Source organism: Mastacembelus armatus, chromosome 17, assembly GCF_900324485.2.
Source record: "Mastacembelus armatus chromosome 17, fMasArm1.2, whole genome shotgun sequence".
NCBI classification, from domain to species: Eukaryota; Metazoa; Chordata; class Actinopteri; order Synbranchiformes; family Mastacembelidae; genus Mastacembelus; species Mastacembelus armatus.
In genome coordinates this window covers 11,201,550-11,229,490 of record NC_046649.1, presented here as the reverse complement: position 1 = coordinate 11,229,490, position 27,941 = coordinate 11,201,550, and the positions used below count along the sequence as shown (strand labels likewise).

Genomic DNA, 27,941 nt, shown 5'->3' with positions numbered 1-27,941 from the left:
TGAGTAGCAGTACTATATCATATCTAAGAGCTATCGATTGGTATAAATACACTGAGTCTCTCTAGTGACCAGATGAATATTTAATAAGACACTGGATCTGAGGCCATTCTTTGTCTTTAGAAGAAACACATCCACACATCTCGCACATACACACACCCTATATACAGCACTGTTGCCTTGAAGATTATGCAAATTTGGAGTTAGCTTGCAGTTCCACAACATAGTTTTGTTCCTAAACTTTTGCTCTCCCATGTGTCTGCTTTTTTGTGTGAGTGCACAGTATGTTTATGTGAGCACTGTCTTACTGCCTCAGCCTTCTTGTCCTTTTTTCATATCTATGGTAAATCATTAATCATAAGGGAACCAAGTCAAGTAACACATTTCCCATGGGGCAGACACTGGGAGTAGCTTGAGGAAAAAAAGAGGCAAGAAAAGTGTAAGAGAGAGGGAAAAGGGGGACTTTGAGAGAGAAAATAAAACTGGAGTGAGAACAAGGTGGAGAAGCAGAGTAGAAAACTGCAGATCAGTAGAAGGAAGCTCCACTTGAAGCAGCCAAGCCACCATTCTTGCAAAAACTTTGGGATCAGGCAGTCGTTCAGACGCCAGGCCTGGCATCGGGCAGCCTGTCTGTCCTCTAGCACTGGGGTCCCTTGTGTCACTGTGGCTGGACGGCGCCCGGAGCCAGGACTCTCCGGATGAAACGTCCCTGGAGAAAAGCTGCTTTTCCACCCTGTTCCTACAGCCCAGCCAAGAGGAACACACACACACACACGCACACACACACACACACACACAGTCACTAGCACAGCACATACTGTAGGTACCCATTACCTTGGAAGCTGACAGGATGGAGAAAGAGAGCAGAAACCCTTTGAGAATTATCACTCCCTTTCTGTTCTTTCTTTCCTTCTTTACTTCTTTCTTTCACACCTAGACACACACACACCCCTTTTCCAGTGTTCTCTCAGGCCTTTTGGGGATTGTGCTGGTGGACTTTGCTCCCCTATGATGAATGATTTGCCTAAAAATACTGTCTGTGTGCGAACGAGCACAGCATCCAGGTGGAAGAACTTACCTTCACAGTGAGAAATCACACTACTTTTAGGCCACTTTTCCATCCCTCTATCTGCAGGTTAACTGCAACACTGGAAAGACGTGTTTGTGTGTCTGTGTGCACGTGTGTGCGTTAACGTGTGGTAATTTACAGTCTTCCTGGAAGAAGTGACGTGTAGCTTGATTAAATCCGTGACCTTCACCACCAGCACAAGCAATCAGCAAGTGAACACATACACACACAGGCCACACATTTAACACTTTCTTGCAGGCAAGCACTTAGCACAGCAACATGCAATCAGCACCTGGCGGACTCTGTCGTACTATTGATCCAACCTATTCACAAATACATGCACACGCGCAAACATACACAGACAGAGGGCATATATCGAATTGCATTTGAGGAACCCTCATATTCCTTACATGGCGTTTTGCACACTGTAATACTATTTACCACCCTGACAAAAAAAGGTTTACGAGGATGGGAATATCGGGCCTATGAATATATAAATATATATATGCATAATCTATATTTAGATTACCAAAGGGAAAGTCAGGAATTTCATTTTACTGCCTAGGATGCAAAAGGGAAATCATTCAAGTCCAAATCTATTTCAGCAGGCTCCTCCTGTTGAGTGGTTGCACGGTTTTCCCTCCCCAGTTTTATGACTCCACATAATGACTAATATGCCACCACTATAACAGCTGCAGCAATAGTCATATTATGTTATTATGACTGTTGCTGTGAATGTGGTTGTGTATTTTTGTTCCCCCAGTTGCCTGAAGATCTAATGCTTATATAACAGGAATGACAGTTGATCTGCTGTTGCACTGTGTCTTTGTACTGTAAGACCCTGTGGTTATATGAGCCTTCAGCCTGATGTAAAAGGATCCCATGTAGACCTAATGTCACAGTGAATTAAATCAAACTTTGTTCTGTGCCATCAGTGCTGCAGAGCACATCTTATGACCTACCAGTATCTACAGTATCTCTGCTGGAGATTGTGTCATTTTGTGGTTTTTGTTTTCTACCTATAGTACCGGAAACTCCATTCTTCCCAATACTCTGCTTTCACATGGTCTTAAAGGATGAATTTCTTTTTTCTTTATAACCTGGGTTGTAGTTTTGGAATCTAATTCAATTACAAAAATATTACACTTATTACAGTGAAGACATGAACCAACTATTAAGAATTAAAATCACTTTTTTAGAGTTAAAATTAACAACCTGAAAGGTCTATAGTAACCTCAAAGGTAGACCAACAGTATATGTGTGCCTTCTGGCTTGTGGCCTTCACTAGAGTCTGCATATAAAAAAACTGTTGTACTGTGCTGTAGTTTTGGCGGAAGAGCAGAACATTATATAACACGTCTGTCTAATTCTGATTTAATCTGTCTCCTTGTTTCAGCATGCAGACCCAGTACCTACAAAGCTTTGGCCACAGATGCCTACTGCACCAAATGTCCTCCTCACAGCTCGTCCCCACAAGAACAAGCTGTGGAGTGTGTTTGCGAAAAAGGCTTCTACAGAGCAGAAACCGACCCACGCTCAATGGCCTGCACACGTGAGTGATGACAACACTGGCAGAAACTTCAAGCACATGTTGTTTTCACTGTATTTCACTGATTTTTAATGCCCAAATAAAATTTAAATTTTAATTGGGATCCAGATCAGCAATAGGTACCCAGCCTAAGCTCTATAAGAAAACAAGGAAAAACTCCCCATGAACCTTAGAACACCTGAAGTGACACAGGAAGAAACCTCAAAAAATGAATTCAGAGAGAGATTCCCTGTCCACAGATAACTGGGTGTGTGCACTTGCATATCTGTGAGGAGCAGTTTCAGCTCAATTTAGAGTCACCAATCAACCTAAACTGCATGTCTTTGGACTGTGGGAGGAAGCTGGAGCATCTGTTGCTTCTGTTCATGCACAGTTTTGTTGAAGTTTTCTGATTTTTTTCTCAGCTCCTCCAGCAGGGAGATTTTCTCCTGCTGCCATTGGAGACGTTCAGTCTCCAGCTGATCATTGACTGTTTTTAGAGCAGCCTTAAGGTCGGTGTTCTCTTTTCCAAACATCTCCTGTTGGGAAACGTAGCGGCTTTGGGATGTTTCCAGTTCCACCTTGAAGGAAAGCTTGCCCTGCTGCCACTGGAGATGTTTGGACTTTAACTGTTGCTTTGCCTCCTCCAGAGCCGTCATCAGTTTGTTTTTCTCTTGCTGCAGCTGAAGATGTTCATTCTGCAGCTGATTGCAGGCTGTTTTTAGAGCAGTCTCAAACTTGGTTTTGAGTTGTTTATGGATTTTTAGCTGGGAAAGATAGTGGGTTTTGTGTATTTCCACATCTGCTTCAAGGTACAGTTTGTCCTCCTCAAACTGTGCACACTTGGTCTCTAACTGTTGCTCTGCTTCCTTCAGAGCAGCAATCCGTTTATTTTGCTCCTGCAGGTGAGTCTGACTGGGGTCTTTCTGTTATTCATAAATTTGAATTTGATCTGCAGGTCCTGGGTGTTGTTGTTCCGCTGCTCACTGTTCCTGGTATTTGTCAGCTGATTGTTCAGTTTTGCCTCAGATTTTTGTAGCAGAGCTTTCAGGTGACTGATTGTTTTCGGCATCTGCGCCTTCTCATCAAGGTAGTCAGCCAGCAAATCCTCATGAATATCTGGGTAGACTCTGCCCTCAGTATAACTCCTGGTGAGCCTTGTCTCACTATCTTTCATCTCATTTCTTATTTGTTCCTCCTGTGCTAAAATGTGTTAGGTGGTGTATTCCCTACCATGATTTCTGATGGACTTCAGTGTTTTGGCTGCAGTGTTTGTATGATCTGATGCTGTTGTTTTTGTCTCTATAAACCACATTAAAATAATATGTGTAAAATATATCAGTAAAATATCACTTGCCTATTTTGCTCAACAATAATAGTTTCCCCCTTCCCTTCCCTTGGGAATCATGCTATAAACTGTGGGTAATCCAGAAAGACATGAAATATTAGACAATAATCAACATTACAATCCTTATTTAGGAAAACATAAGCTGAGATAAATGTATGAGTTTATCTCCTGATTGTCTTAGTAAATGTGACATCCAGCCCTAAATTTGACTCTCCAGATGTTCTTCTTTATGCAACTGGGGTTTGTTTATTCTCAAATATGTGCATGTCTTAGGACATCAAAGCTTAAATTTTAATCAGTGGTGGCAGAAGTACTCAAGGCCTTTACTGCAGTGAATGTAGAAAAACCAAAGTGTAAAAATCACCTGTTCCAAGTAAAAGTCCTGCATTTAAAATCTTATTGTAGTAAAAGTACAAAAGTATCAGCTTCAAAACCTACTCGAGGTAGCAAAAGCAGTCATTGTGCAGTATGGCACATTTCACATTAATGTATATGATATTACTGGATTATAATTATAGATGTGTTATTGTGTTCATCACTTTAATGTTGCAGCTGATAAAGTTGGAACTAATGTTAATTACCTTATATATTTATAATTGGAAGTACTTCGCATATTGCTGGGTAGCTTGTGAAGCACAATGCATAAAAAACTTAATTTTCTTTTTTGTTTCTTTAATGTCTATCTGGATCCCAAATGAAACTATATTACTGAAGCGTCACTGCTCACTCACCCCGTGGGTCAGTCTTCTTGTAGGCATTGCCAGCGTCGACAAAGCTGGTGCCAGAGTCCACTTTGTTCTGAAGCTGCATGTGGAGCCAAGTGGCCTGTCAGAATGCATTCACCGCAGCTACACACACACACACATCAATGTCTGTGGTTAAGGTCCAGATGAGATGAGAACACTGATATGGTTGATACTCTGATAGAAATCTGATGATCCTTATTCTCTGTCTGCCTCTTACCAACACACACACACACACACACACACACCCTCACACACACACACACACACACACATACAGACACACATGGCCAGAGGGATCGGCCCACATGAACAGAGGATAGGCAGAATGAGAACAGAAGATAGAGTGTAAGAGAGGGAGAGAAAGAGATGGCGTGAGATAGATGGAGGGATGTGAGGGTGGTAAAAGCCACTGACATGACTGAACTACAAAAAGATGGAGGAACACATGTGCACACAGATTCAAACCCATTTTCTGGTTATGTTAGATTACACTCATTAATCGTTGTAACAGGTGAAATGTGGCAGGTGTTATCAGCTAGATATGAGAAACGGTTTGTTCAAATATGTATGTCCACACACGCACACACACACTCCTGACTGGTGAAGAGCATTAAGTAGGATCATGGGGAAAATGAGAAAATATGAAGAGAAAAAGTTAAAAAAGTATGCAGAACATGGAGAATGACACAGACACAGGCAAAAGGTAGAACAGCAGGGGGAATAGTGGACTATCAGAGGTGTATAATCAAAATATCTAAAGGATGATGATGGACGGTTAAGTGGGGAACTAGGGAAGTAGGGGGATGGAGAGAGGAAAACGACTGAGTTAGCAGGATCAGTCAGCACACACTTTCAGCAGATTTATGACCGACAGCTTCAATTATCCCCAGCATGGCCTGAGTCCCACACACTCAGCCTTCCCCATCCCTTCTACAGTTTAGAGAGGTTCGCCACATAGAAGGCCAATCAGGAAAATCCCAGGCTGTGGCTGCAGCCCCCTGGACCTGATGAGCTATCACCCAGGACCTGATCTCAGGCAGAATGACCATCTGCAGCCAAATTTCCATACAGCTGAGAGCAACCATCATCTGCACTTTCTATGGTTCCCATACAACAAGAATGGCATGGCAAAGGGTGGTATTAAAAACTGATCTTCCAATTAAAGAGAACAGAAAATGTCCCAACTGTAGACTTAGTTATTGAGCACTTAGTTATTATATAAGCAATTGAACATGTTGTTTAGACAAACAGCTTTGTGCAAAGAAAAGAAAAAAAAAATCACAGGCCGTTCATTCATGTGTGGTTACAAACGCAGAGGCCTCCAGCAAATAAGTGCAACATTGTCGTGCAAAAAAAATGGCTGAGCTGTTGTTGCAACACAATTCAACAGCAATGGCAAAGTGTTGCAATAGTCAGTCAAATACACATAAGGACACTATTTTACTCTTTATACTGTTTAATGTACTTTCTATTGTTGTGAGGAAAGACTCCAAATCCATTGTCATCTTGATAAACTTTCACAACTGTAAAAGCCTCCCTCATTGTATTCTAAACTCTAGTGTTTTGTTGTATGGTAAGCCTTGAAACTCACTGATCTGTTATTTAAACTGGACTTCCTGGATCATATTTCAGGATAAGAAGCAATCTGGCCCAACAATGCAGCCACTTGCATTTTTTTAATGCAGGGCTGTTTTTAGTCTAAATGCCACTAAAAGCATTCCTCTGGTTTGATGGTGGAAAGGTTTAAGGTAGTGCAAAAGCAGGAATCTGGGGTGTCACATTTCATTTTGTCGAGCATCCTTTAATGTGAGTATGCAGAAAAAAATAACCCATACATGCGTTCACGCCCATTAGTGGGAGCTTGTGAGTCAAGTATCTGTAATAAAAGACATAATGTAGAATTTGACCTCTCAGGTGTATCTAGAGACAAAACACTCATTGCAGTATTGTGTTAAAAACTTCTGAATGCCGCTTCGATTAAAAAAAAAACATTTAAAATATTATTCACATATATTAACTTTGAACGTTTTTGATTTATGCGTCACCATTAACACACTTCTTTTGAAAGCATAATAAAGAGCTTTTGTGTGCTGCTTTGTCTCTTGCTTTGATTACTGACACACTTCTTGGACTGTGTCACACTAATCACTTCAGCTCAAGTTCAGAGTGATATTAACTGCTCTAAATCAAAAATCTAACTGACTCATGAGAAAATTACTCGGGGCGCTTTCTCTACATCATTGTCCACTCACTATTTATTGCAGCCCAAAAGAGAAAAACCTCCTTGCAGTCGAGCTTAACTATTTAACATCAAGTGAATTCTCTCGATTTAAACTTTGGAAGTGTGATAAAGTCTCATACCATCACATTTACAATCAGCGAAGCTCCTTTAATCACTGTCCATTCCAAAGCTACTCATTCATCAACCATTAAATGTCCGCCCTCTGGCTGGAGTCAGTTAATTCATTTTTAATTTAATCAATGTGAACTCTGTTCTTAATAGACACTACCATTAATTTGGTAATGAACATGAAGACAGTTTGCATTTAAAGAGTATACTGAAATAAATATTATTTTTCAGTCACTTGTTCCTAAGCTGCCACTGATAAGAGGTTATGCAGTGTCTGGATACTGGAGACGCTGGCCTGCCTAGGGTTGAGCCCCACCCAGTGAATGGACAGAATGGCTTTAGAGGGTACAGTGTGTTTTGCAAGTGGACAAAAACCAATGCCTCCTTCTTCCCTCAGGTCCTCCATCTGCTCCAGAGAACCCCATCACCACTGTGAACGAGACCTGTGTCACCTTGGAGTGGTCACCACCCAGAGACACGGGAGGCCGAGGGGACATCACCTACAGCGTCCACTGCACAAAGTGCTCTGGTGATGGCAAGAAGTGCACACCATGTGGTAGCAGCGTCCATTTTGTTCCCAGACAGTTTGGTCTCTCGTCAGCCACCGTGTTGGTCACAGATCTGCAGCCAGACTCCAACTACAGCTTCACCATTGAGAGCCAGAATGGAGTGTCAGACTTAAGTCCAACTCCCAGAGGAACAGCGATAATCAATGTCACCACTTCACAGACAGGTGAGAACATTCACACTGGGGGTAATGTCACTCTTAAAAAAACACCTAGATTCACCTATGAATGTCAGTATTTTTGATACAGACAGCTCTTTTGCTGTGCAATTTTTATGTGCAGCAAGGTGCTTTCAGATTTACACTCCAGTATAAAACCTGAGATAAAAGGATTCTGCATGACTTCAGTGATCTCCACCTTTACAGGGTGATAAGAAAAATTCTTCGGGGTAGAATATATTCATCAGCATGAACCTAGAATTTGTGGAATGGCAAAGCATGTATTTTTCAAAATTGTCTCCTGATTGCAGTGTGCTCACAAAAACTACCAGGCTTTTGCATGACAACTGTAAATTCCTTCCTGTGCTGCATGACTTTGATATCATAAAATGACACCTCTGCACCTCTGCTTGCACATATGTAGTCACATGTACATTTTTTTTTAAAGTGTGAGACTGAGAAACTGGTGCAAGTGAAGCGTGCACGACATGGTGGTGATGACTAATAGGCCTTATAGTACGCATGTGTGTGTAACAACAACAGGACGGGAGAAGGTGAAAGAGGTGTAGGAGGTTGTTAACCTCATTAAGATTCCCACATGTCACACACGCTGCTCTCAGCTACATTATGCCACTTACACATTTACACAAGCACACACTGTTAACCCACACAAGCACGTGTCTTGATGTGAGAAGGTTGGATAGGAAGCTGCAGGGTCTGGGGTGTGCACATTAGTAACACGAGCAGATCACACATCATAAGCGTACATGTCGCACACACACACATCGTAGAACTCCGTAATCACACGTAAGAAAACACCTCGTAAGCTCCCTCATTAGCAAAATGAAATGACATGCTCTTCACATATGGGTCTCCTCGTTATAGCACAGTAGGCATCCATGTGAAATCTCTCCCCACATCCCCACTTGCTGTTCTCTTTCTAACTCTTTTTTTTACCCTTTCTTGCACATCTTAATAAACTTCCCTCTCTCTTTGTTGCAAATGCTTTCCCTGATTTTTCTTTGTTTTCCGCAGTGAATGTAGTGCTGAAGGAGAGGCGGAGCAAGGACAGCGTGACTTTGGCCTGGCAGGGTCCAGAGAGACCCAACGGCGCAATAGTGGAATATGAGGTCATCTACTACGAGAAGGTGAGGCGCGCGCACACACATGCACACACACACACACACACACACACACACACACACAGTCATGTCTTAAATTCATTGACCTAATATATTCCCTAACCTATTATCCTCATCATGACTGACTGTTTACCTCATACACTAACCTGTTTCTAACCTGAACCCTAAAACCAAGTCTTTTCATCAAAGTCCGTAGAAGTTGCTAAAATGTCCTTACATTGAAATAAAATTTGTCCACACAATATAATAAACACACACATACATTTTTAAAGGGGCTTCACTTACTTTACACATGGTGATGAGTTTTACAGTCAAATTGAACAGAAATAGCTGCTAGAACCTTTATTACAAAAACAAGCATAGGAAAAGTTCTTCTTTAGGATTATGGGATGTGTAGGATCCAGCATTTCTGGAGCTCGACCTAAACAAGAAGTCAGGATAAATGCTGCTTTGCCTTTTTATTTCCTCTGATTCCCTACATTTAAAGGGATAGTTCAGCATTTTCTTTTCTGGTGGAGAGAGAAAAGAATATTTTGTCACTACTGTAAATATGAAACTGTATGGTTAGCTTTAGCATAAAGACTGAAAATGAAGCTGCAGCTAGGCTGGCTCAGTCCACAGGTAACAAATTCCTGAATGAAGCTCAATTCATCATTAATCCATAACTGAGACTGCAGCTGGCTGATAGCAGCAGGGAGTCATTTATAAACTTTGGAATGAGGATTACCCCAACACTCTCTTTCTAAAGTTGCTTTACATAAACAAGTGGGAGCCTGACTGAGCGAGTGTTTTGGACATGTGAATGTGACAGTACATTTTGTAAAATGGCAAATAACATCATTACGTAAGACCTGCATAGATAAAATTTGATGCATTTTATAGCCAGTAACTATGTGGCTTACTGTAGGCGTTAGATGTGGGAATTTTATTAATGGAGTGGTTCAGCACTGTCGTTAGTTTTAGAGATAACTGTGACTAAGACGCTGGCCCCAGAATCAGCTTTGTGGGTGCAGGTTTGCAAAACTGGACCAATGCAGGCCTCTGGAAAGGCTCACTGTTTCCCCTATATCCTGCCTTTATGGGTAACTAAGCTAACTGGTCTGTTGGTGGTAGCTTCATATTTACTGAATGGACTTGAGAATGGTGACATCTTCTCCTCTAACTCCTCTACATGTTGTAGGATATGGGTTTACAGCCTAAGGGCATGTCTGTAATGACTTGTTCGTCACACACATATCACTCTCTTTCCTTCGGTCTCTTTATCTCTCGGCCTTCATCGCCTTATCCCTCATGCCTCCCTCACCGCTAACACCAAGCCAATTAAGCTCACATCTGTTGAACAAACCTCATAAAACACGGCCAAGGTGATGAAATTAAGCCTCTGTGTGTGTGTGTGTGTGTGTATATGTGCATGTGTGTTTGTGTGTGTGTTGGCAGGCATTAGTAATAAAATAGTGTTAATCCGTGTTGTAGAGTGTCTTCCATTAGGTAGAGTATCAGCCTCTCTGCAGGGAATCAGCTTACTGACAGACACACTTATTCTTTATTCATCCTTCTACACACATTTATAAGTGTGCATGCACGCACACACACACACACACACACACACACCTACAAGGTAGGCTACAAAACGTAGCAGGACTTGCGTAACCACATATTGCCCCCAAGTGTAGCGAGGATAAGATTTGGGATTTGACAGATGCTCATGTATAAATGCGACCAAATGGTCCAGTGATGAACAAATGAAAACTTAGTGAAGTGTGTTTGGCCCCTTGAGACATTTAAATTCAACAGTTTGAAGTTTCTATTATCTTCAGACTCTCTTGATGCCAGAGTCCGCCTCCTTATAAATGTATATATACTGCATGTGTGTATGTATTTTTCCTCCAGCCCTTTTTATCCTCAGTTGTTTTATTGGAGCAACATTATTATTTACTCCTCTTCCACTTTCCTCGACTTCAGAACCAGCGGGAGCAGAACTACACTGTTCTGAAGACTCGCTCCAACATGATGACAGTGGACGGGCTGAAGCCGGGGACCACCTATGTGTTCAGGGTGAGGGCACGAACTGATGGGGGCTATGGGAGCTATGGTGGAGAGATCGAACTGGAAACAAGTCATGAAGGTAAGTCTCTTTTGCTTTTTCTTTTCATTCTGTGCAATTTGATTGTTGGATTAGTTGATTTTACTTTTGTCTTTTGAGCTGAGTACTGTACATACCATCAGTGGTAGAAACTAAGTACCTTTACTGAGTATTGAGTATTTTCATTTTATGCTGTTTTGAATTCAGTACATTTCAGAGGAAAATATAGTACTTTCATTTCACTACATCCACTTTATAACTTTAGTTACTAGTTCCTCTTTGGAATCAGATATAGAAAACAAAATTCAATATAGGAAAGGCAAGTTTATTTATATAGCACAATTCATACACAGAGTAATTCAAAGATTAGTGTCTAACATCATCAGGAAGACTATTCCAGATTTTAGCTACATAAAACTGAAATCATATAACTTATAATCATAAAACTTCATCAATAAGAAATTCACAACCTGGCTAGCAGTCTGTAAAGTATTTCAGCTGCAATATTAAAGTGATGAACAAAATCATGCATCAATATAACAATATAAAATACATTAATGTGAGATGTGCCATTGAGTATTACTTTTGATACTTCAAGTATATTTGGCTGCTAATACCATTATACTCTTACTTCAGTATAATTTTGAATGTAGGCTTAATTGTAAGTACTTGTAACAGAGTGTTATTACACTGTGATATTTATAGTAAGTAAAGGATCTCATTACATCTTCCAACCCTTCATGTCACTCAACAGTGTTGACACAAGTCCAAATTAGAGGTAAATGAAGCAGGTGAACCAGAAGCACAAAAATTAACTGCGGAGCATTATTATTTCAAGTATAGAAGGAGCCTGATTCATCCCCCCTGCAGTTTAAATCAATCCACTGAAAGGTTGTAAAATAGTTCACTTCTCATTTGAATGGGTTCTTCAGCTCTGTTGTCAGACAGCAGAACCTTGGCAGTCTCACAGGTTTATAAGTGTCATCTACATATCTAAACCAGTGAGATGAAAATATCACAGAATATTTATCAGGTGAAAAGGAGACAACCCAATTTCACAAACATAAAAGAAACAAGAACCTTGCTTTCCTAGATTGTAAGGTCTTGATTCACACCAAACACTGGAGCAAAATCTAAAAGGTAAAAGAAGTTCTATTCAAAAGAGAGAATGAAAACATCTGGTATTCTCATATATGTTTTACTTAGAGACATTTAGAAATACATACATCCCATGCACTTAGATTTAGGGAAAGAAGACACCAATAAAACATCTCAGGGCACACTATATCTTTCCTGTGCTATTTTTAAAATCTCAGTCACGTGTCCTGTCATTAATTCATTATATGTATTTATTATAGTCTCATTATATGCTTTAGGATTTTTGCACTTTAGAGGTTCTGTAATGTGCTTTTCAAAGTAAACACTTACTCCCAGACACGCAAGCAGAAGTTGATAAATTAGGTGATGTATAGGACTCTGAAAACACATTTTAATCTTCTGATCATTCAATAATCAATAAAAACAATTCAGAGATGGGTTTCTGTTTACAGTCAAGTTCAGGGCACTAAAATGTAGGATCTGCGAGACTCAGCTGGCCCCTCACCATTCATATCAATGTTATCAAATCAGATGACTTCTATTGATTTTTAAGGAAGGGTGTGTATGTGTTCGCCAGTAAATGTAAATGGAGATCAATGATTATCTGTGCCTGCCTAGGGGCATTAATTTGCCTCTTCGGCACACATACACACACTCTGATATACATACACAAAGTCACATGCATATACTCATGCTTAACCAAGCCAGATAAATGAGGTATTTGTTTTGAGTAATGGCTCGACTGGTGTGGCGTAAAAATCAATGCATCTTTGCAGAAAGTTCTCAGCGGTAGCCTTGTTATGTGCACTGTTAACATATCCATTTGGACAGCACGGACGAATGGGAATGGCTTTAACGTCCACTATCATACCTCAATAGGCAATGCAGAGAGGTAGAGCCTTTTTCATCAAGGACCTTACTTACTATTCCATCCACCTCCCTCACTCTCTTTTACCCATTTGCCACTCGCTCTTTTCCTCTCTCCTTCAACCCCAGTGTTTTATCTCTTTTTTTTCTTTTGCTATCATATTTTATTCTCTCTCCTTCTACCCCTGTCACACTCATCGTCTCTCCTGCTATCTTTTTGACTCTCAGGCTCCCTTAGTCTTTTCATCCCTCCCTTTGCTCTTGCAGAAAACACTCTCAGCTTAATTTCATCCTCCTTAGTGCTTGCTTTAATAATGCATTGGGTTCTCGCTGTCTCCTGTGCAGATGTTTTGGCTATAGGGGACCCCAACCAGTCCACCATCCTGGCTGTGTCCATCGCTGGGGGAGTCGTTCTCCTCATCTTCCTGGTGACATGCTTCGTTGTCAGTGGCAGGTAGGATCAATAATGAAGAGACATTAAAGCCCTCCATGCATGGTTGTTGGTTTGAGCTGCACTGTATGATCGGAGTGTAACAAAGGTTTAGGTCACCAACATGTGGCAGCCAGCTGCAAAGTGCCAGGAAATCTGAGACAACAGACCTAAAAAAGGATGTTTTTGAATTATGCATTGACATATGAAGCACAGAAAAAGAGACGAACAGTTATCCTTGTTTGGGAATTAACCCCTAACCTTGCCAAGATTGCAGTGAGACTTCAGGTCAGGTCTAGGTCTATATTTTTCTTATTATCTTCAAATGCCATGAAAATTGTTGTCCGTAATTGTTGTAAAAACTATTAAGATCTGATAAAAGAGACACTTTGAGATCTTTCTTTGTGCTGGCTGACATGCTTCCTCATTACCATAGACATGGTTGCTGTAGTCTATTTTGTGTAATTCTCTTGTATTCAGTCCTGTGTCCTGCTGCCAAAAATGCTCACTAGTACACCAAATCCACAGATGCAGAGTCTTTATCAGCCTTACAAGTAGTGTTTATTAGTTTTAGGAAATTATTTTATTAAATATCTACAGTAGGAATCAGTGGGCTGACTGGGCTCAAGGCTTATACATACGAAATGAGGTTTTCATCTATCACAGGTTGCTATCACAGCTGTATTCTCATTTGTTGTATATTATGGAGTCACCAACAACAAAGGTTAAAGTTGAAACTGACTGACCCATGAGTTAACCAGAAAATAGATATGGTGGTATTGCTGGGAGGGTTTTTATGAGGTTTCTTCACAGTCCCCATACGAAAACAACAGTTGAAGTAGGCACAAGCGTATGTGACAGTAGTCGAATGGGACTGTACATATGCATTCATGGAAACACAGTCACCACTAAATCTCCCACTTGGTCTCTTCATGTCGCTCTGCCTCCCTGTGAGGGATTACACATGGTTGTGCTAAAACAGGGCCTCCAACTTTGACATTTATACTGCTGCCAAAGCCCAACAAAAGGCCGTGTTATTCAGTATGTGAAGAGCATGGACTCACTATGATCACTCTCTTTGAAGGCAAAGGCTGCTCTTAATGCTTGCTCTCAAAGAAGGCTGAAAGAGGAGAAGGAGATGAGAGGGAGAAAGGAAAATAAAAGAATGCCGAGAAGATGAAAGGATCAAAGTCAGCAGAGAGCTCTATGGAGGAAGAAGAAAGTGAGAACGGCAGGAGTAGAGTAGAGTAGAGTAGAGAAGAGTAGAGTAGAGTAGAGTAGAGTAGAGTAGAGTAGAAGAGAGGAGTTGAGAGGAGTTGAGAAGAGGAGGAGAGGAGAGGACAGAAAGGGATGACAGGCATCTGTGATTTACCATGCCTGTAACTAAATGTTTATTCTCCATGAGCTCCGACTAGATTAGCCACATGTTAAAAACTACACACATATATCCACATGCACACACTAATGCACACACTAAAAACATTAGTATTGATTCAGGTGATTGCTTATCAGGCTGAGTGCTCTATTCACTATTGACTAGGAGGGATGTAATCAGTGAAGACTGTCCTGTGTGACACACACACACACACACACACACACACATACACACAAAGCGCACAATCAGAGGGGAATTATGAGGTTGGGCATGTAAGAAGCAAAACAACCTGTGAAACAGAGTGTGCTATGAACACACGATGGCACAGACACACACTCAACAAATCAGGTTTCACAGGCTGGGGAGGTGTTAACTAGGTTTTACAGAGGGGTCGATGCACTGCCATTAATTTCAGGTCTCTCTCCATTTCTACCTTTCTTTCCTCCTTTTAGAGGTGGGGATGCTTGGGAGGAAGTCGTGTTGATTGCAGCCTTCTATTAAACAACATCTGTACATTTGTCAAACTGTATGTGTGTGTGTGTGTGTGTGTGTGTGTGTGTGTGTGTGTGTGCATAGGTGGAGTGTGTTTGTGGAATAAAGTGAAGATCAAAGCTACATCAGTAGAGAGCGGGAGAGAGTGAGCTCAGGGGGAGAAAGATGGACAGAAGCGAGGTAAAGAAGAGACACGTGGAGGATAAAATGAGAACATATTAGATAGGCAGTGGGAATGACAGATTGCAGCGAGGACTGTGTGTGTGTGTGTGTGGGGGGGGGGGGGGGGGTGCACATCTGAAGTATGTTTGCACCACTAGAGAGCTACATTTTGAGATGGTGTGAAAGATAGAGAGAAAGAGGAGGAAGCTTGAAAGAGAGAAAAGGAGATTGATGGAGGGAGGAGGGGAGACCCAGCGGGAAGGAGGGAGAGTTGCAAGGGGCAAAAGATGAAAAGGTAGATTACAAGTGTTTTTGAAAGAGGAGAAAGAGGATGGGTTGGAGAGATGATGGGTGGGCGATTGCACAGTTAGATGCAATCGGAGTGTCATCCTTCTGGTTTTGGGGGAATTGGGAAGAAAATTTAAAAATAAGGATTGGTTGGCCTCCTCGTGTGTTGTCAATATGTCCCTCTTCTCATCTGTTCCATCTTATCTGTCAATCAGTATGTTTCGCTTTCACTCCCTGCTCTCATTTCACTCTCTTTGCATCTGTTTTTCTCTTCATTTTGCCTGTCTTTTGGCTGTACAGCTTTCATTTCCTGTACCATTCTTGAAATTTACATCTGGATGCCCCCCCCCCCCCCCCCCCCCCCCACTGCCTCCATGTATCAAGAATCTGATGTATTTGCTGGTAGTTTAGTGTGGACAATGATTAAATTGGAATTGAAATTGACACGTAGAGTCAGCCAGGGTTGAAATGATTTCCCACCAGACATTTGTAGGGCCCTTTTCTCCCTAAATGCCATGTGTTTAAATCATTTCCCCAATAATCACTAGACTAGAGAGAGGTGCTGGAGAGCTTTTTGTTCTTGTTTTACACCTAGTTGTTCACCTATTGAATCCACAGTCCTTACCATATCTTGAACAGCCTGATAGAATTTTTTTATCACTAAAAACTAACAATGTACAGTGTGGCCATACAGTCTCTTTCTCGCACATACCCAGACAGGCACATCCACACTCCCTGCAGCCTTTGCTGGCAGGCGGCTGAACAGCCATGCCTCATAAACGGGCTGATTTGCAGGCCATTCTGTTCTGTCCTGTTCTCGTTTAATAAAGTGCTGTTATGCTATTGTTACCGCAGGAGGGAAAACATGAAAAAACGTCGAAAGCTCTTCAGACGCAGCACTGCACTGACAAATCACACCAGTTATTGCTGTGCGCGTGTCGTTATTGCTCTGCGAGTACATGCATGTGAGTGTGTGTTTGGTGTGTGTATGTGCGAAGTTGGCTCTTTTGTCCTCCTGAGGGTGCTTTGGCAGCCTGGCAGGTGCAAGTGATGGGAAGCTAGCAAGCGACTGGCATAGCCATGGATTCAGCAGATGGCCTTTCACTCAAAAAGCGCTCTTCCCTTCAGTCCTCACTTTCTCTCAGTCCTTGTTAAACATGTTATAGCCTCTGCCTCCCAGCATCTGTGTACATGTTTGTGTGTGTGCGGGTCTTTGTTTCGTCTTCACTCTAATGATTCTCCAGCAATAAAACCATCTCCTTTTTTGAATAGCTGCAGCTGGTTCTGTGCCAGATTTTTTCCTGTTCATGTTTTAAAATGTGGGAGTTTGGTGAGAAATCAGTGCAAAGCTTCCATCTATGTGATGGCTTTTTTTTTTTTTTAAGCCGTCTCATCTGTTATGTATCTCAAAGTCTGCCTTTGTACATCTGTTGTCAGAGCTGAAGATATTTAGCGTGAAGTCAAAGGCCACAATCTGTCAAAGAAAATGTCTGGAAAGCTTAAAATAATAAGCATGACTAAATGAATAATTAATTCAAAATAAGATGTAGCATTATTGACTAAACTCAGCTTTCTTGTTAATTTTTCCAAAAACAAATTCATTGATCACTATTTTGCATAGTGGTTCAGGTTTTATCTAAGATTAAAAACAGCAAAAAATAAATGTATTGTAGGTTCAGAGACCAATCCTAAAAGCCCAGATCTGCCCAGATAATGAAAATCAACCTCTTTTGAGCTGAGTTTTGAGTAATGAAGAGTAAAAGGTCAAAAGACACTTACAAAAGTGAGATGTCATTATAATGTGGCTCATTCAAGCAGACAGACTTTTCAGTCTCATTAACAGAGAGCTGTAACAGCCCTACTTTCTTAACACAATAGCATGTCCTGTTGAAGTGCGTGTTTGTGCATGTAAGCGCTTTTACCTCCGCAGCATCTGTTGTGCAGCCCAGGGTTATTCTTAAAAACTTAATGACACAAAAGAGAAGAGGAGGGATGACAAAAAGGAGAAGGATGCGCTGATGAAAAGATGCTGCTGAGAGCGCAGAGTCGGGTTAATAAGTAGTGAGAGCAAGAGACCTGTGAGAAACTGGTGAATAATTGTGTAAAACAACTCAAAAAATCAAAAAAAAAAAAAAAAAAAAAAATGGTCTGGATCAAAAACAAAATGGTCTAGAGTTCTAAACTCTAAAAGAAAAAGGAACGGCTGAGAATTATTCAGCCTGAATGTGTGAAACGACAACAGGAAACAGACAAAAAAAAACGAGGAACCATGACACAAATAATAGAGCAATGTTTGCCAAATGGCACTTATGGTGAATTTAGGCAGAAATCACCCAGTGCCTTCTCGTCCGTGTGGGCGGTGTTGGTCTGTTTTCTTGATTATAGCGCTAATAATGATTTGGCAGCCAAAATAATATGTGTATACCAATCTGCAACAAAACAGGCCAGTGTGGGTAGGTGTGTGTGCACATGATGATGATGATGATGATGATGATGTGGTAGATTAGTATGTGTTGCTTAAATGCTGGTGCTTTTGATGAATGCACTGCAGGGCATAGCCCAATACAGCTTTGTCTGCAGAGTGTCGATAAAGTAGCGTACGGGCAGAGCAGTGATAGAAGCTAGCTGCTGCAGGTGCCACACTCTTTCACACAGACTTTATGCAAATGAGCAGATGTTGCAGTGGGATTGATCAAATGTCCTATAAACATCATACAAATTCCAAACTCTTTTCAGCTGGGGTTTTAAAACTTTATAGGGCATTTAAATACATTTGTTCTGCACACACACACAAACACACACACACACACACACATACAAATGCACACATTACGAGCATGACCTAATCAAGTTGTGTCGGTGTAGTAACATCATTAGAGCAATTAGTTTCACCCTGATCTGCACGCTGGTCTGTTAGCAAATGTAAAGATACACTTCACTTAATGATAGTGATGACGCTCTCTTCTGTTTCTGCTCTCTCTTTTTCTCTATGCTCTCCTATTTGACCTTTTCACCAGGTTGTTAAAAATTCTCCTACATTACACCAATTACTGCAGCCCAGCTCCAGACCTCACTGCTTCTCCTGCACCTCTCTTCTTTCCTTTCCTTTTCCTCTCCTTTCCTTTCCTTTCCTTTCCTTTCCTTTCCTTTTCCTGTCCTTTTCCTTCCCTTTCCTGTCCTTTCCTTTCCTTTCCCTTTCCTTTTTCCTCCTTCCTTGTTTTTCTTTCCTTTCCTTTCCGTTTCCCTTTCCTTTCCTTTCTTTTCTTTTCCTTTCCTGTCCTTTCCCCTTTCCCTTTCTTTTTCCTTTCCTTTTGTCCTTTCCTTTCCTTTCATTTTCCTTCTTTTTTCCTTTTCCTTTCCTTTTTTCCTTTCCGTCCTTTTTCCTTTTTTTTCCTTTCCTTTCCTTTTCCTGTCTTTTTTTCCCTTTCCTTTTTTCCTTTCCTTTTCGTTTTTTCCTTTTTTTCCTTCCTTTCCCCTTTCTTTTTTTCCTTTCCTTTTCCTTTTCCTTTCCCTTTCCTTTCCCTTTCCTTTCCTTGTTCCTTTTCCCCATTTCCTTTCTTTCCTTTCTTTCCGTTTTTCCTTCCTTTCCTTTTCCTTTCCCTTTTTTTCCTTCCCTGTCTCTTTCCTTTCCTTTCCTTGTCCTTTTCCTGTCCTTTCCTTTTCCTTTCCTCGTTTCGTTTTCCTTTCCCTTTCCTTTCCTGTCCTTCCTTTCCTCTTTCCTTTCTTCCTTTCCCTTCCGTTCCTTTCCTTTTTCCTTTCCTTTCCCTTTCTTTCCTTTCTTCTTCCCTTTGCTTCCTTTTCTTCCTTGTTTCTTTCTTTTTCCTTTCCTTTCCTTTCCTTTCCTTTTCCTTTCCTTTCCTTTTCCTTTTTTCCCTTCCTTTTTTCCTTTCCGTTCCTTTCCTCCCTTTCCTTTCCTTTCTTTTTCCGTTTTCCTTTTCCTTTCTTTCTTTCCTTTCTTTCCGTTCTTTTTCCCTTTTTTCCCTTTTATTTTCCTCCTTTTCCTTCCTTTTTCCTTTTTTTTTCCCGTTTTTTTTTTTTCCTTATTTTTGTTCCCTTTTTAGTTTTTTTGTCCTTTTCCTTCCTTTCCTTTCTTCCTTTTCCTTCTTTTCCGTTTCGTCCTTTTCATTTTTTCCTTCCCTTTTTCCTTTCTTTTCCTTTTTCCTTCCTTTGCCTTCCTTTCCTTTCCTTTGTTCCTTCTTTTTTCTTCTTTTCTTTCCTTTCCTTTCCTTCCTTTTTTTTCGGTTCGGCTTTTTGTTCTTTTTTTCTTTCCTTTTTCTTTTTTTCTTCTTTCTTTTCCTTTTCTTTTTTCCTTTCCTTTCCTTTCCTTTCCTTTCCTTTCCTTTCCTTTCCTTTCCTTTCCTTTTTGTCCTTTCCTTCCCTTTCCTTTTCTTTTCCTTTCCTTTCCTTTCCTTTCCTTTCCTTTCCTTTCCTTTCCTTTCCTTTCCTTTTCCTTTCCTTTTTCCTGTCCTTTCCTTTCCTTTCCTTCCATTACTGCTCTCTTTAATGAGCGGCAGCTAAATGAAATGTTTCCAAACAGGGTGTTAATGAAAAAAAGACAGATTTATTAGTCATAACTCTTCAGCTAATCATTTCCCCTTCCTAATAATTAGCTCGAGCTGAGTAAATCTTTTTACACTGTGGTCAGAGTGCTGAGCTGGTGCCAGACATGGCCAAGATGTGGGGAGACAGAGAGAAAGAAAGAGAAATATGGCTGAAGAAGTCACATGTCACAGAGTTTTTGAGTTTGTTTTTTTTCCTCATGCCGTTCTGACTCTTAATTAATTATCCACAATCTGCTTTTATAAACCTCATATTTTATTACCACCTAAGCAGTGAATGCATTTTGTTTTTCAGGACCGTGCACAGGGCTTAATTTTGCTGTGAATTTAATCCATTGATTTCATTCCCAGTAATTATTTTTTATTTAATAGCTTGATATTAAATGGAATCGCCATTATCATGAGTAATGATGAAAGCCAAATCCCACAGCAGGGCGTGTATATGTGTGTATTTGTTCGAGTTCGTCCGTGTCTGTGTGTGTGAAGTGAGGATAGATGTGTCATTTCATTGTGTCATGCCTGAGGGGTGACTAATGATTTACTGATTTCATTTCTCTACTCATTCTGATTAGCAGTGGGAAAATAATGTGGAGAGACAGGAAATGAAAGAGGAGAGGAAACGAAAGAAGAAGGGAAGAAAGGAGAGGAGAAGAAAGAAAAGGTCATTTTGACACAAAGGGACAAAAGGAATGTAGAGAAGGGAGGAGAAATGAAGGAGAGGAATGGAAAAGAGGACAATATCTTATGTTTCTGTATGAATGATGCTCTCTGACTCTTCCTTGTCTCGGAGTGTATCAATTTCTACTCTCGTCTTCCAGCCAGCAGCCAGCCTTTAATCCTATAAAAGGTGGCCAGTGATATAAAACAACTAGTGGGCGATACCACACAGAAAGAATTGCACACACTTTATTAGCTTTGTTCACATCTCAGGTTAACATTAGCCCAAGGTTATTCACTTACATGAAAGCAAACAGCCTCTATTGCTCTCTTTGTCTCTGCCCCTGTTGCTAATGTGTCACTGTCCACGCACCTTTTTGTCTTTGGTCTGTCTTTCTATACACTTCCTGGGCCCGTCCCACTTGCTCTCAAGGTCGTACGCTGCTCGTATTTACCCCACTCTCTCCTCACTTTCTTCAACCTTTCACTTGCCTTTTGTGCATAATCAAGTTTTATAGTAGGTCCTGTCAGTTTCCCTGTTTGATCTCTTCTTTGAATCCCTCTCTTTTTGTGCCACTATGTGGTTCCTTTTCTTCTTCACTTCTTCACTTCCCCTTGTCTCTTTTCTGTTTTTTTTTTATATTTTTATTATTTATTTTTTGCTGTCCCTCAGTTTTTCTGCCTCACATTCTCTCTGACCTTTCTTCTTTTTTCTCCCTGGCTCACATAAGAGACTCCAGTGACTCACCAAACATTACCACAAACTGCAGGCTGTTATGGCTTTAAATACATTATATCCAAGAATACAGTAGCATTTCTGCAATATGATGATTCCTGTTTGTACTTGACGTGGGTCATTCTCCAATAATACTGTTAGGCTGTAGGAACCCCAGCAAACTACAATGCCAGCAGAATTACTGGCTTTAATTCTCATAGGATGTTCAACTCAGCTCCTCACATTGCGGTAGATGTTGTTGTTGTCTCTCTCTGTCTATAGCCTGGAGTCAGAAAGGCCCGGGGGGGGGGTCGAAACAGCAATTCTAGCTTGAGGCTAATAGACCAATAAATGAAGACTTGACATTACACTAACAATATAAGGAAAAGGGTGTCTCCTTTGCCACACGTTCTGTAAACCTTTCGTGCCTGTGTCCTGTTTAGAAGGATATGGATCGCCTGCATTTTGCATTTGTCATTTATCAGCTATCAGACAACTAGACAATAATGATTAGGGTTTTATTTTTATATGCTTGTAAAATGTGTGCAATCTGAAAATGAGCAGAATGCAATAAGTAGGAAAAGAAATATAAAGGATGAAAATTGAAAAAGAAAGACATTAGAAATATGTGTAATGTAAATATTAAAACACTAAAGTGCATATTCACCAGCTCTCTAGATGTTTCTGTTGTATATATATATATATATATATATATATATATATATATATATATATGTATACATATATGTATATATATATATGTACATATATGTATACAACAATACAATATATATTAGATACAATACATACAATGCATCACAAAATGTTCTAGACAAGGCAGAGGATATACAAATGTCCTGATCTTTGGGGTACATGTATTCAGTACAATCCTATTGTTTTCCTAAAACTGACATAGTCTGAGTAATTATATTTCATCATGAATTAAAAGTTCTGACATTTGCTTTATATTTATGCTTTCCCTGGTAAAAAAGATAGTCCGAAGTTCAGTTTTCACCCTGTGTTAATGTGAGTTAACCTCTGTGTTTCTCCCTGGTGTCAAGTGAATACTCCAAATTGTCTGTTTGAGTGAATCTAAGTGTGCTGATCTATCTCGTGTTAACCTTGTGATGGACTGGCGACCTGCCTGACGTGTTTCCTTGGTTTCTGGGCAGTGCACGCTGGGACAGGATCCAGCTTCTGGTTATCATGAGAAGGAACAAGTGGGTAAAACAATGAATGAATATAGCATTAACATTTTAAGAGAAACAATCAAAGGTATAATCTTAGCTGTTTCCTATTGACTGCCCTCAGTGTCTCCAGTTTAATGTTACATTGTGGGTGAGTCAAGACCTCACAGGCGCCATTCTTTTTCTCGCCCACTCGTTTGCAGAACATGTCCCGAAGCCACACTGTTGACTGACACTCTTCTCTGACACATGCTCTTAATCTGTCCATCATGTCTCTTATCATTTCTCTTACTCTCCTTCAGGGTGCGCTATGTGCTGATTGTGTTGTACTTTGTTGTGGCACTGTCCTTAATCCTGCATCCAGTGAGTCAGTATTCAACGTCTGCATCCATCCTTGTTTCAGAGGTTCCTGTTGTAAAGCTTTTATTTTCCTTCCTTGTTGCTTTTCTGTTTAGTCACTCCATTTACTAAACCTTCTTCTCAGAATCTTTTTTTTTTTTATCCTCCCCTTTATCTCTAGCTCCTGTGGTTGCACCACAAACACTGCCCTAGCCCTGTTTCTGTCCACATCTCTTACCTTAACCTTTGAGTTTCTCTTCCTATGACTGCCTCCACTTCCCTCCTCGCTCTTTCCCTCCATCTGATTGCTTGTTAGTTGGTATGCAGCCTTGGACCCCCATTGTGTGTTCTTGCCTGTCAGCACTCTCTCTTTCCTTTTCCCTTCCCTCCCTCTCCTTCATTTCTCTTTCCAGCTCACAGTGCCCACTCTCTCTATCAAAGAACAGCACAAAGAAAAAAACAGAGGAGGACAGGGCCTGTTGGAGGAGGGATAACTGGATGAAAACGGGAGGATGAGATAGTGGATGTGTGGATTATTGGGGAAGGGAATCTTTTCACTTAAAGGGAGAGTTAAGAGAGAATATACTACTCGAGAGATAAAGGGCAGCAATGGAGAGAAAGAGATGGGAAAATGGGGGAGTGGCTATGGTGACGATAATATATGGATGGAGTTCTGTGAAGGTGGAAGCTTGCTAGCAGAATGATAAATGGGCCCTGAGTGACAGAGTATTATATTAAAAAGTAAATTGATATGCAAATGTGAAGAGTGTGGCTTTGGAGGACAGGGATAGCCTGTTGTCCTCAGTGAAGTGGAACAGAGAGAGGCAGAGAGAAAGGTGAGAGCCCAGCTGTGATTGTGATACCGCAGTCCATTAATGTGTGTGTTTTTTTGTGTAATTGGTGCAGGTGTGTGTACTTTAAATCTGCATGAATATACAGCTATGTATGTGTGTGTGTGTGTGTGTGTGTGTGTGATGTGCAGTTACAGTATGAGCCAGCACAGTATAGTGCAGTTGTATGGCTACTAAATGGAACAATGGTTTCTCCCAGTAACACATAGTGGTAACTTCAGAGTTTAGTACAGGAGGATACAGAAGCAGCTAGTGCTAATGCAGGAGGACTACCTTATTAGAAAGTCTATTGCACCTTAAGAATCTATGAATGCTCATTGCATAAAGTAAATGGCTGTGGCATCCAAATCAATAGCACTCAATACGGTTATGTAGTGACCACAACTATGTTTTTTGCAACTAAAAATAAATTAAAGTGCTACTGTAATAGACATTATGGGATATGCCATGACCACAATATCATCTCCTATAAAATACACTTATATATTACTAATATGCCTTGAATACAGAACTTTTGAGATAAGATAAGATTAGATAAACTTCATTAATCCTCAAAGCAGATTCAGGCTTTATTATATTTAGAATTCGACTTTACAATTTCTTCTCTTAACTCATCCTGTCATAGATTTGAAGCTGTTTGCAATTTGCATTTTCACTTTTCAGAGGAGACCAAGGACCCCTTGTCCACCTTGACGTCAATATTTAAGTGTATAATTCAAAGTTGATGGTTGATTACACTATGATCTCTTTAGTGACTGCAAAAAAATGACTAAGTTGCCTGGTGTTATGTGGGTTTTGTCACATGTTGTGGTTTTAAGTGTGACAATTCAAATATCATTACAAAAAAGTACCTGTAGCCTCAGAAAATACCTTCCACGTTGTCTTTCTGAACTTTAATAGATGAATTACAAGTCGGTTGCATTTTGTTTAAGGTAGTAAAGAAAATATCAATTTTCACACACACACACACACACACCCTCACACACACACACACACACACACACACACACACAACCACAGCTGTTGGGAGGAAAGCAAAAGCCACAGCCATGTCAGGTTTTGTGCCATGTTTAAGACTGCAGCGCTAATGATTCATGACATTTCTAACTGGAAAGGAGAAATGAGTCGCTCTGTAATTACTATGGAAATGTGTTCATTTCCCATCAGACTCACACACACACACTCATATATCCAGCCATACGTCATGGACACACACACACACAAAATGCAGATCCACATCCAGCAGGGTTGGACAAGTGTTGTTAACATGGATTTGGGTGCTGTGCAGAAAGTGTGTGAGGGGGTTTGCCCTCATGGGATTATCACACTAGGCGCAGAGGTGTGACCCATGTCCTCATTCCCCATATGTTCTGAGGACATGCCCCATAGCGATGTATGTGTGTTTGAGTGTGTGTCAAGAGGGTAATGATAGTCCCTTGGTGTTCAATTGGCTTAGGCCCAGCTGATAACCAGGTGGGTCCTAACTCCCTTTTCATAAGAACATTATGCCCACCTCCCTCCCAGCAACCAGTCTATAACCTTGTGTGTGTGTGTGTTTCTGTGTGTGTGTGTGTGTGTATTCCCAAGGCAGCCTATTGATGTCTGGGTTATGCCATGCATTCAGCTATGGAAAATCAACAGAAGGATTAAATACCAAATGACTAAGATTTACTGAGCCTAGCAAGACTCCACCGTTCTCCATTTCTGATGCTATGTATGTCTCTCATTATTAGTCCTAATACATTCCTGTGTTTCTTCTTCTCTCAGTATTCTTCTCATTTATTATTCTGTATTTTTTGACTTTATCTAATTTCCCCTATTGGTTTTCTTTATTAAATCTTTGTTTGCTTGTTCTTTCAGTCACTTTTTCCTCTTCTTGTCCTTCGTGCTACTGCTTCCTTAAATCACATACAGTCTGGGCTGCAGATTCCCAGTTACTTTTGGCTCCAAGCCCAAATCAATTTATCTTCATGATGGACAGACATACTGACTGGTCACTGCTTTACCTGTACTGCTCTCAAGGAGAATGAGAGAGAGTGGAGGCTACAAAATATTTATGTCGAGTTTAGTACATCATTATATGATTATGATATAACATGAAACTGCTTTAACATTTAATGTTTTTGACCTAAAATGCAGACAATTATAGGTGAGAAAATGAATAGAGAGGAAACAGACATATGGCACACACTGGGACCCCTGTGAGGTCTGTAAAACAGACTTAAGTTTAACACTTCCTCACAGCTGGACAGCAGGATTGACTTGATCAATTTGTCAATATTTTGTGTTGATCTCTGGACTGACCCACGCTGCAGGGTGTGTGCATGTGCATGCAGGGGGTAGGAAAAGGGCATAGATGTGGTATTTAATGGCCAGACGGGTCCAAAGATGGGTGAAAAGAGAAAGTGGTTTAATGCGTAGATGTGCCTCTATAGGAACAGCTGTCACACACACTGATTCATTGACTCAGGCATCAATAGATTTTCCTAGAAATATCCAAAATAATATAAAAAAAAATAATTAAACGTATAAACTGCACTTACACACTCTATTGCTAAGTTTCCATCCTCAAAGTGGAAAAATCAGTGTATGCCATTTATGTATCTCTATGTACAGGGCCATAATGCAGCTCTGCATTTTTTTTCAGGCACTGTGGATATATCAAAGCCAAGCAGGACCCTGATGAGGAGAAGATGCAGTTCCAGCATGGCAGAGGTAAATACAAATGGAAGCGGAGGCCCACACATAAACTATCATTTGTGGCAATTAAAATTGTGAGTGTTACTTTGTTAAATGTACTTTGTGCACTGAAACTCATCACTGAAGTCAGTAGCATACTGATGCATATTGATGTAGTGCATTTTTATGTTTAGTTTCTCAAATTCTGTGATATATTTTTAAATCTATGTTTATGCAAGTGCACACACGGACACAGACACATATATAACTTGCCATTAAATAAAACTTTGCACCCACACACAATGAATCACATCACTGCTTGTATTTATGGTTATAAACTGACAGAAGGAGGAATATTTTATCAATCTGAACTCACTCAAATATATCAGGAGCAAATGCACTTCATGTTGGCAAACGTTCTGAAAATGACTATTTATTTTCATACAACAGTTATACATTGTTTACATACCCTCAGATGCATCATAAGAGCTACAGAACGCTATGCAGAACACTTTCTAACTTTGTAGTATTGTCAGCTGAATAAACTACACACTTTATTGCACAAATGTTTTCTGGCAGACTGAAGCACCTTATGAGTTCCTGTTAAAATTATGAGTCATTTTAACACCATTGTAACAAAGTAGTTATGTGTGTCATTATGCAATCATTTGTAATGTCATTCAAACAGAGCACCCACACTGATGCTCACATTTTAATGTGCATCCACACTGCACAAATGTCCGAGCAGGAATCACTTTCAGCTCCCTGCAGCAGCCAATACCTTATTAATACTACTAACTTTTCTAATAATTGTATGAGTATACACCTGGCAAAAACTGAGTATGTATTCCTCTCCCCATGTCTTCATTTTTCCACTAATAAAGTCAAGCTTCCAGGCAGCAGGACCTACATCCATCCTCACACGTACGAAGACCCCAACCAGGCTGTCAGAGACTTTGCCAAAGAGATTGATGCTTCCAATATTCGCATAGAGAGAGTCATTGGAGCTGGTAAGTTGGCAGTAAAACAGAGACAGACTATATTAAAAACTCAAAAAGCAGTAGAAATTTCACTTTAGTGAATTCATTTGACTGACACTATGGTTAATTTTTAGCGATTTCTTTGAGTCATATTGTTGTTTATATAAAAAATTCTGGATGCTTTTTAATTAAAATCAATATAAAAGCTTATAAAACTGACAAAAATTCTGATAAGAGAGCTCAGCCGTTCATCAGTGCACACGTCTTTTGTCAGT

The 27,941-nt window shown here is 40.4% G+C and overlaps 1 protein-coding gene across 5 annotated transcripts in view; it reads left to right on the top strand.

Annotated features, from left to right (window-relative positions):
- The window catches only part of epha4b (eph receptor A4b), an 81,697-nt gene that overhangs the window by 36,237 nt on the left and 17,519 nt on the right, over positions 1 to 27,941 (top strand). For 2 of the 5 annotated variants that reach the window (XM_026313065.2, XM_026313064.2), the window contains exons 6-13: positions 2,463 to 2,618; positions 7,436 to 7,771; positions 8,798 to 8,910; positions 10,867 to 11,029; positions 13,298 to 13,406; positions 22,803 to 22,850; positions 26,655 to 26,722; positions 27,571 to 27,696. In XM_026313065.2, coding sequence (XP_026168850.1) covers positions 2,463 to 2,618; positions 7,436 to 7,771; positions 8,798 to 8,910; positions 10,867 to 11,029; positions 13,298 to 13,406; positions 22,803 to 22,850; positions 26,655 to 26,722; positions 27,571 to 27,696 — 1,119 coding nt within the window. The other 3 variants (XM_026313067.2, XM_026313066.2, XM_026313068.1) reach the window with 2 other exon arrangements.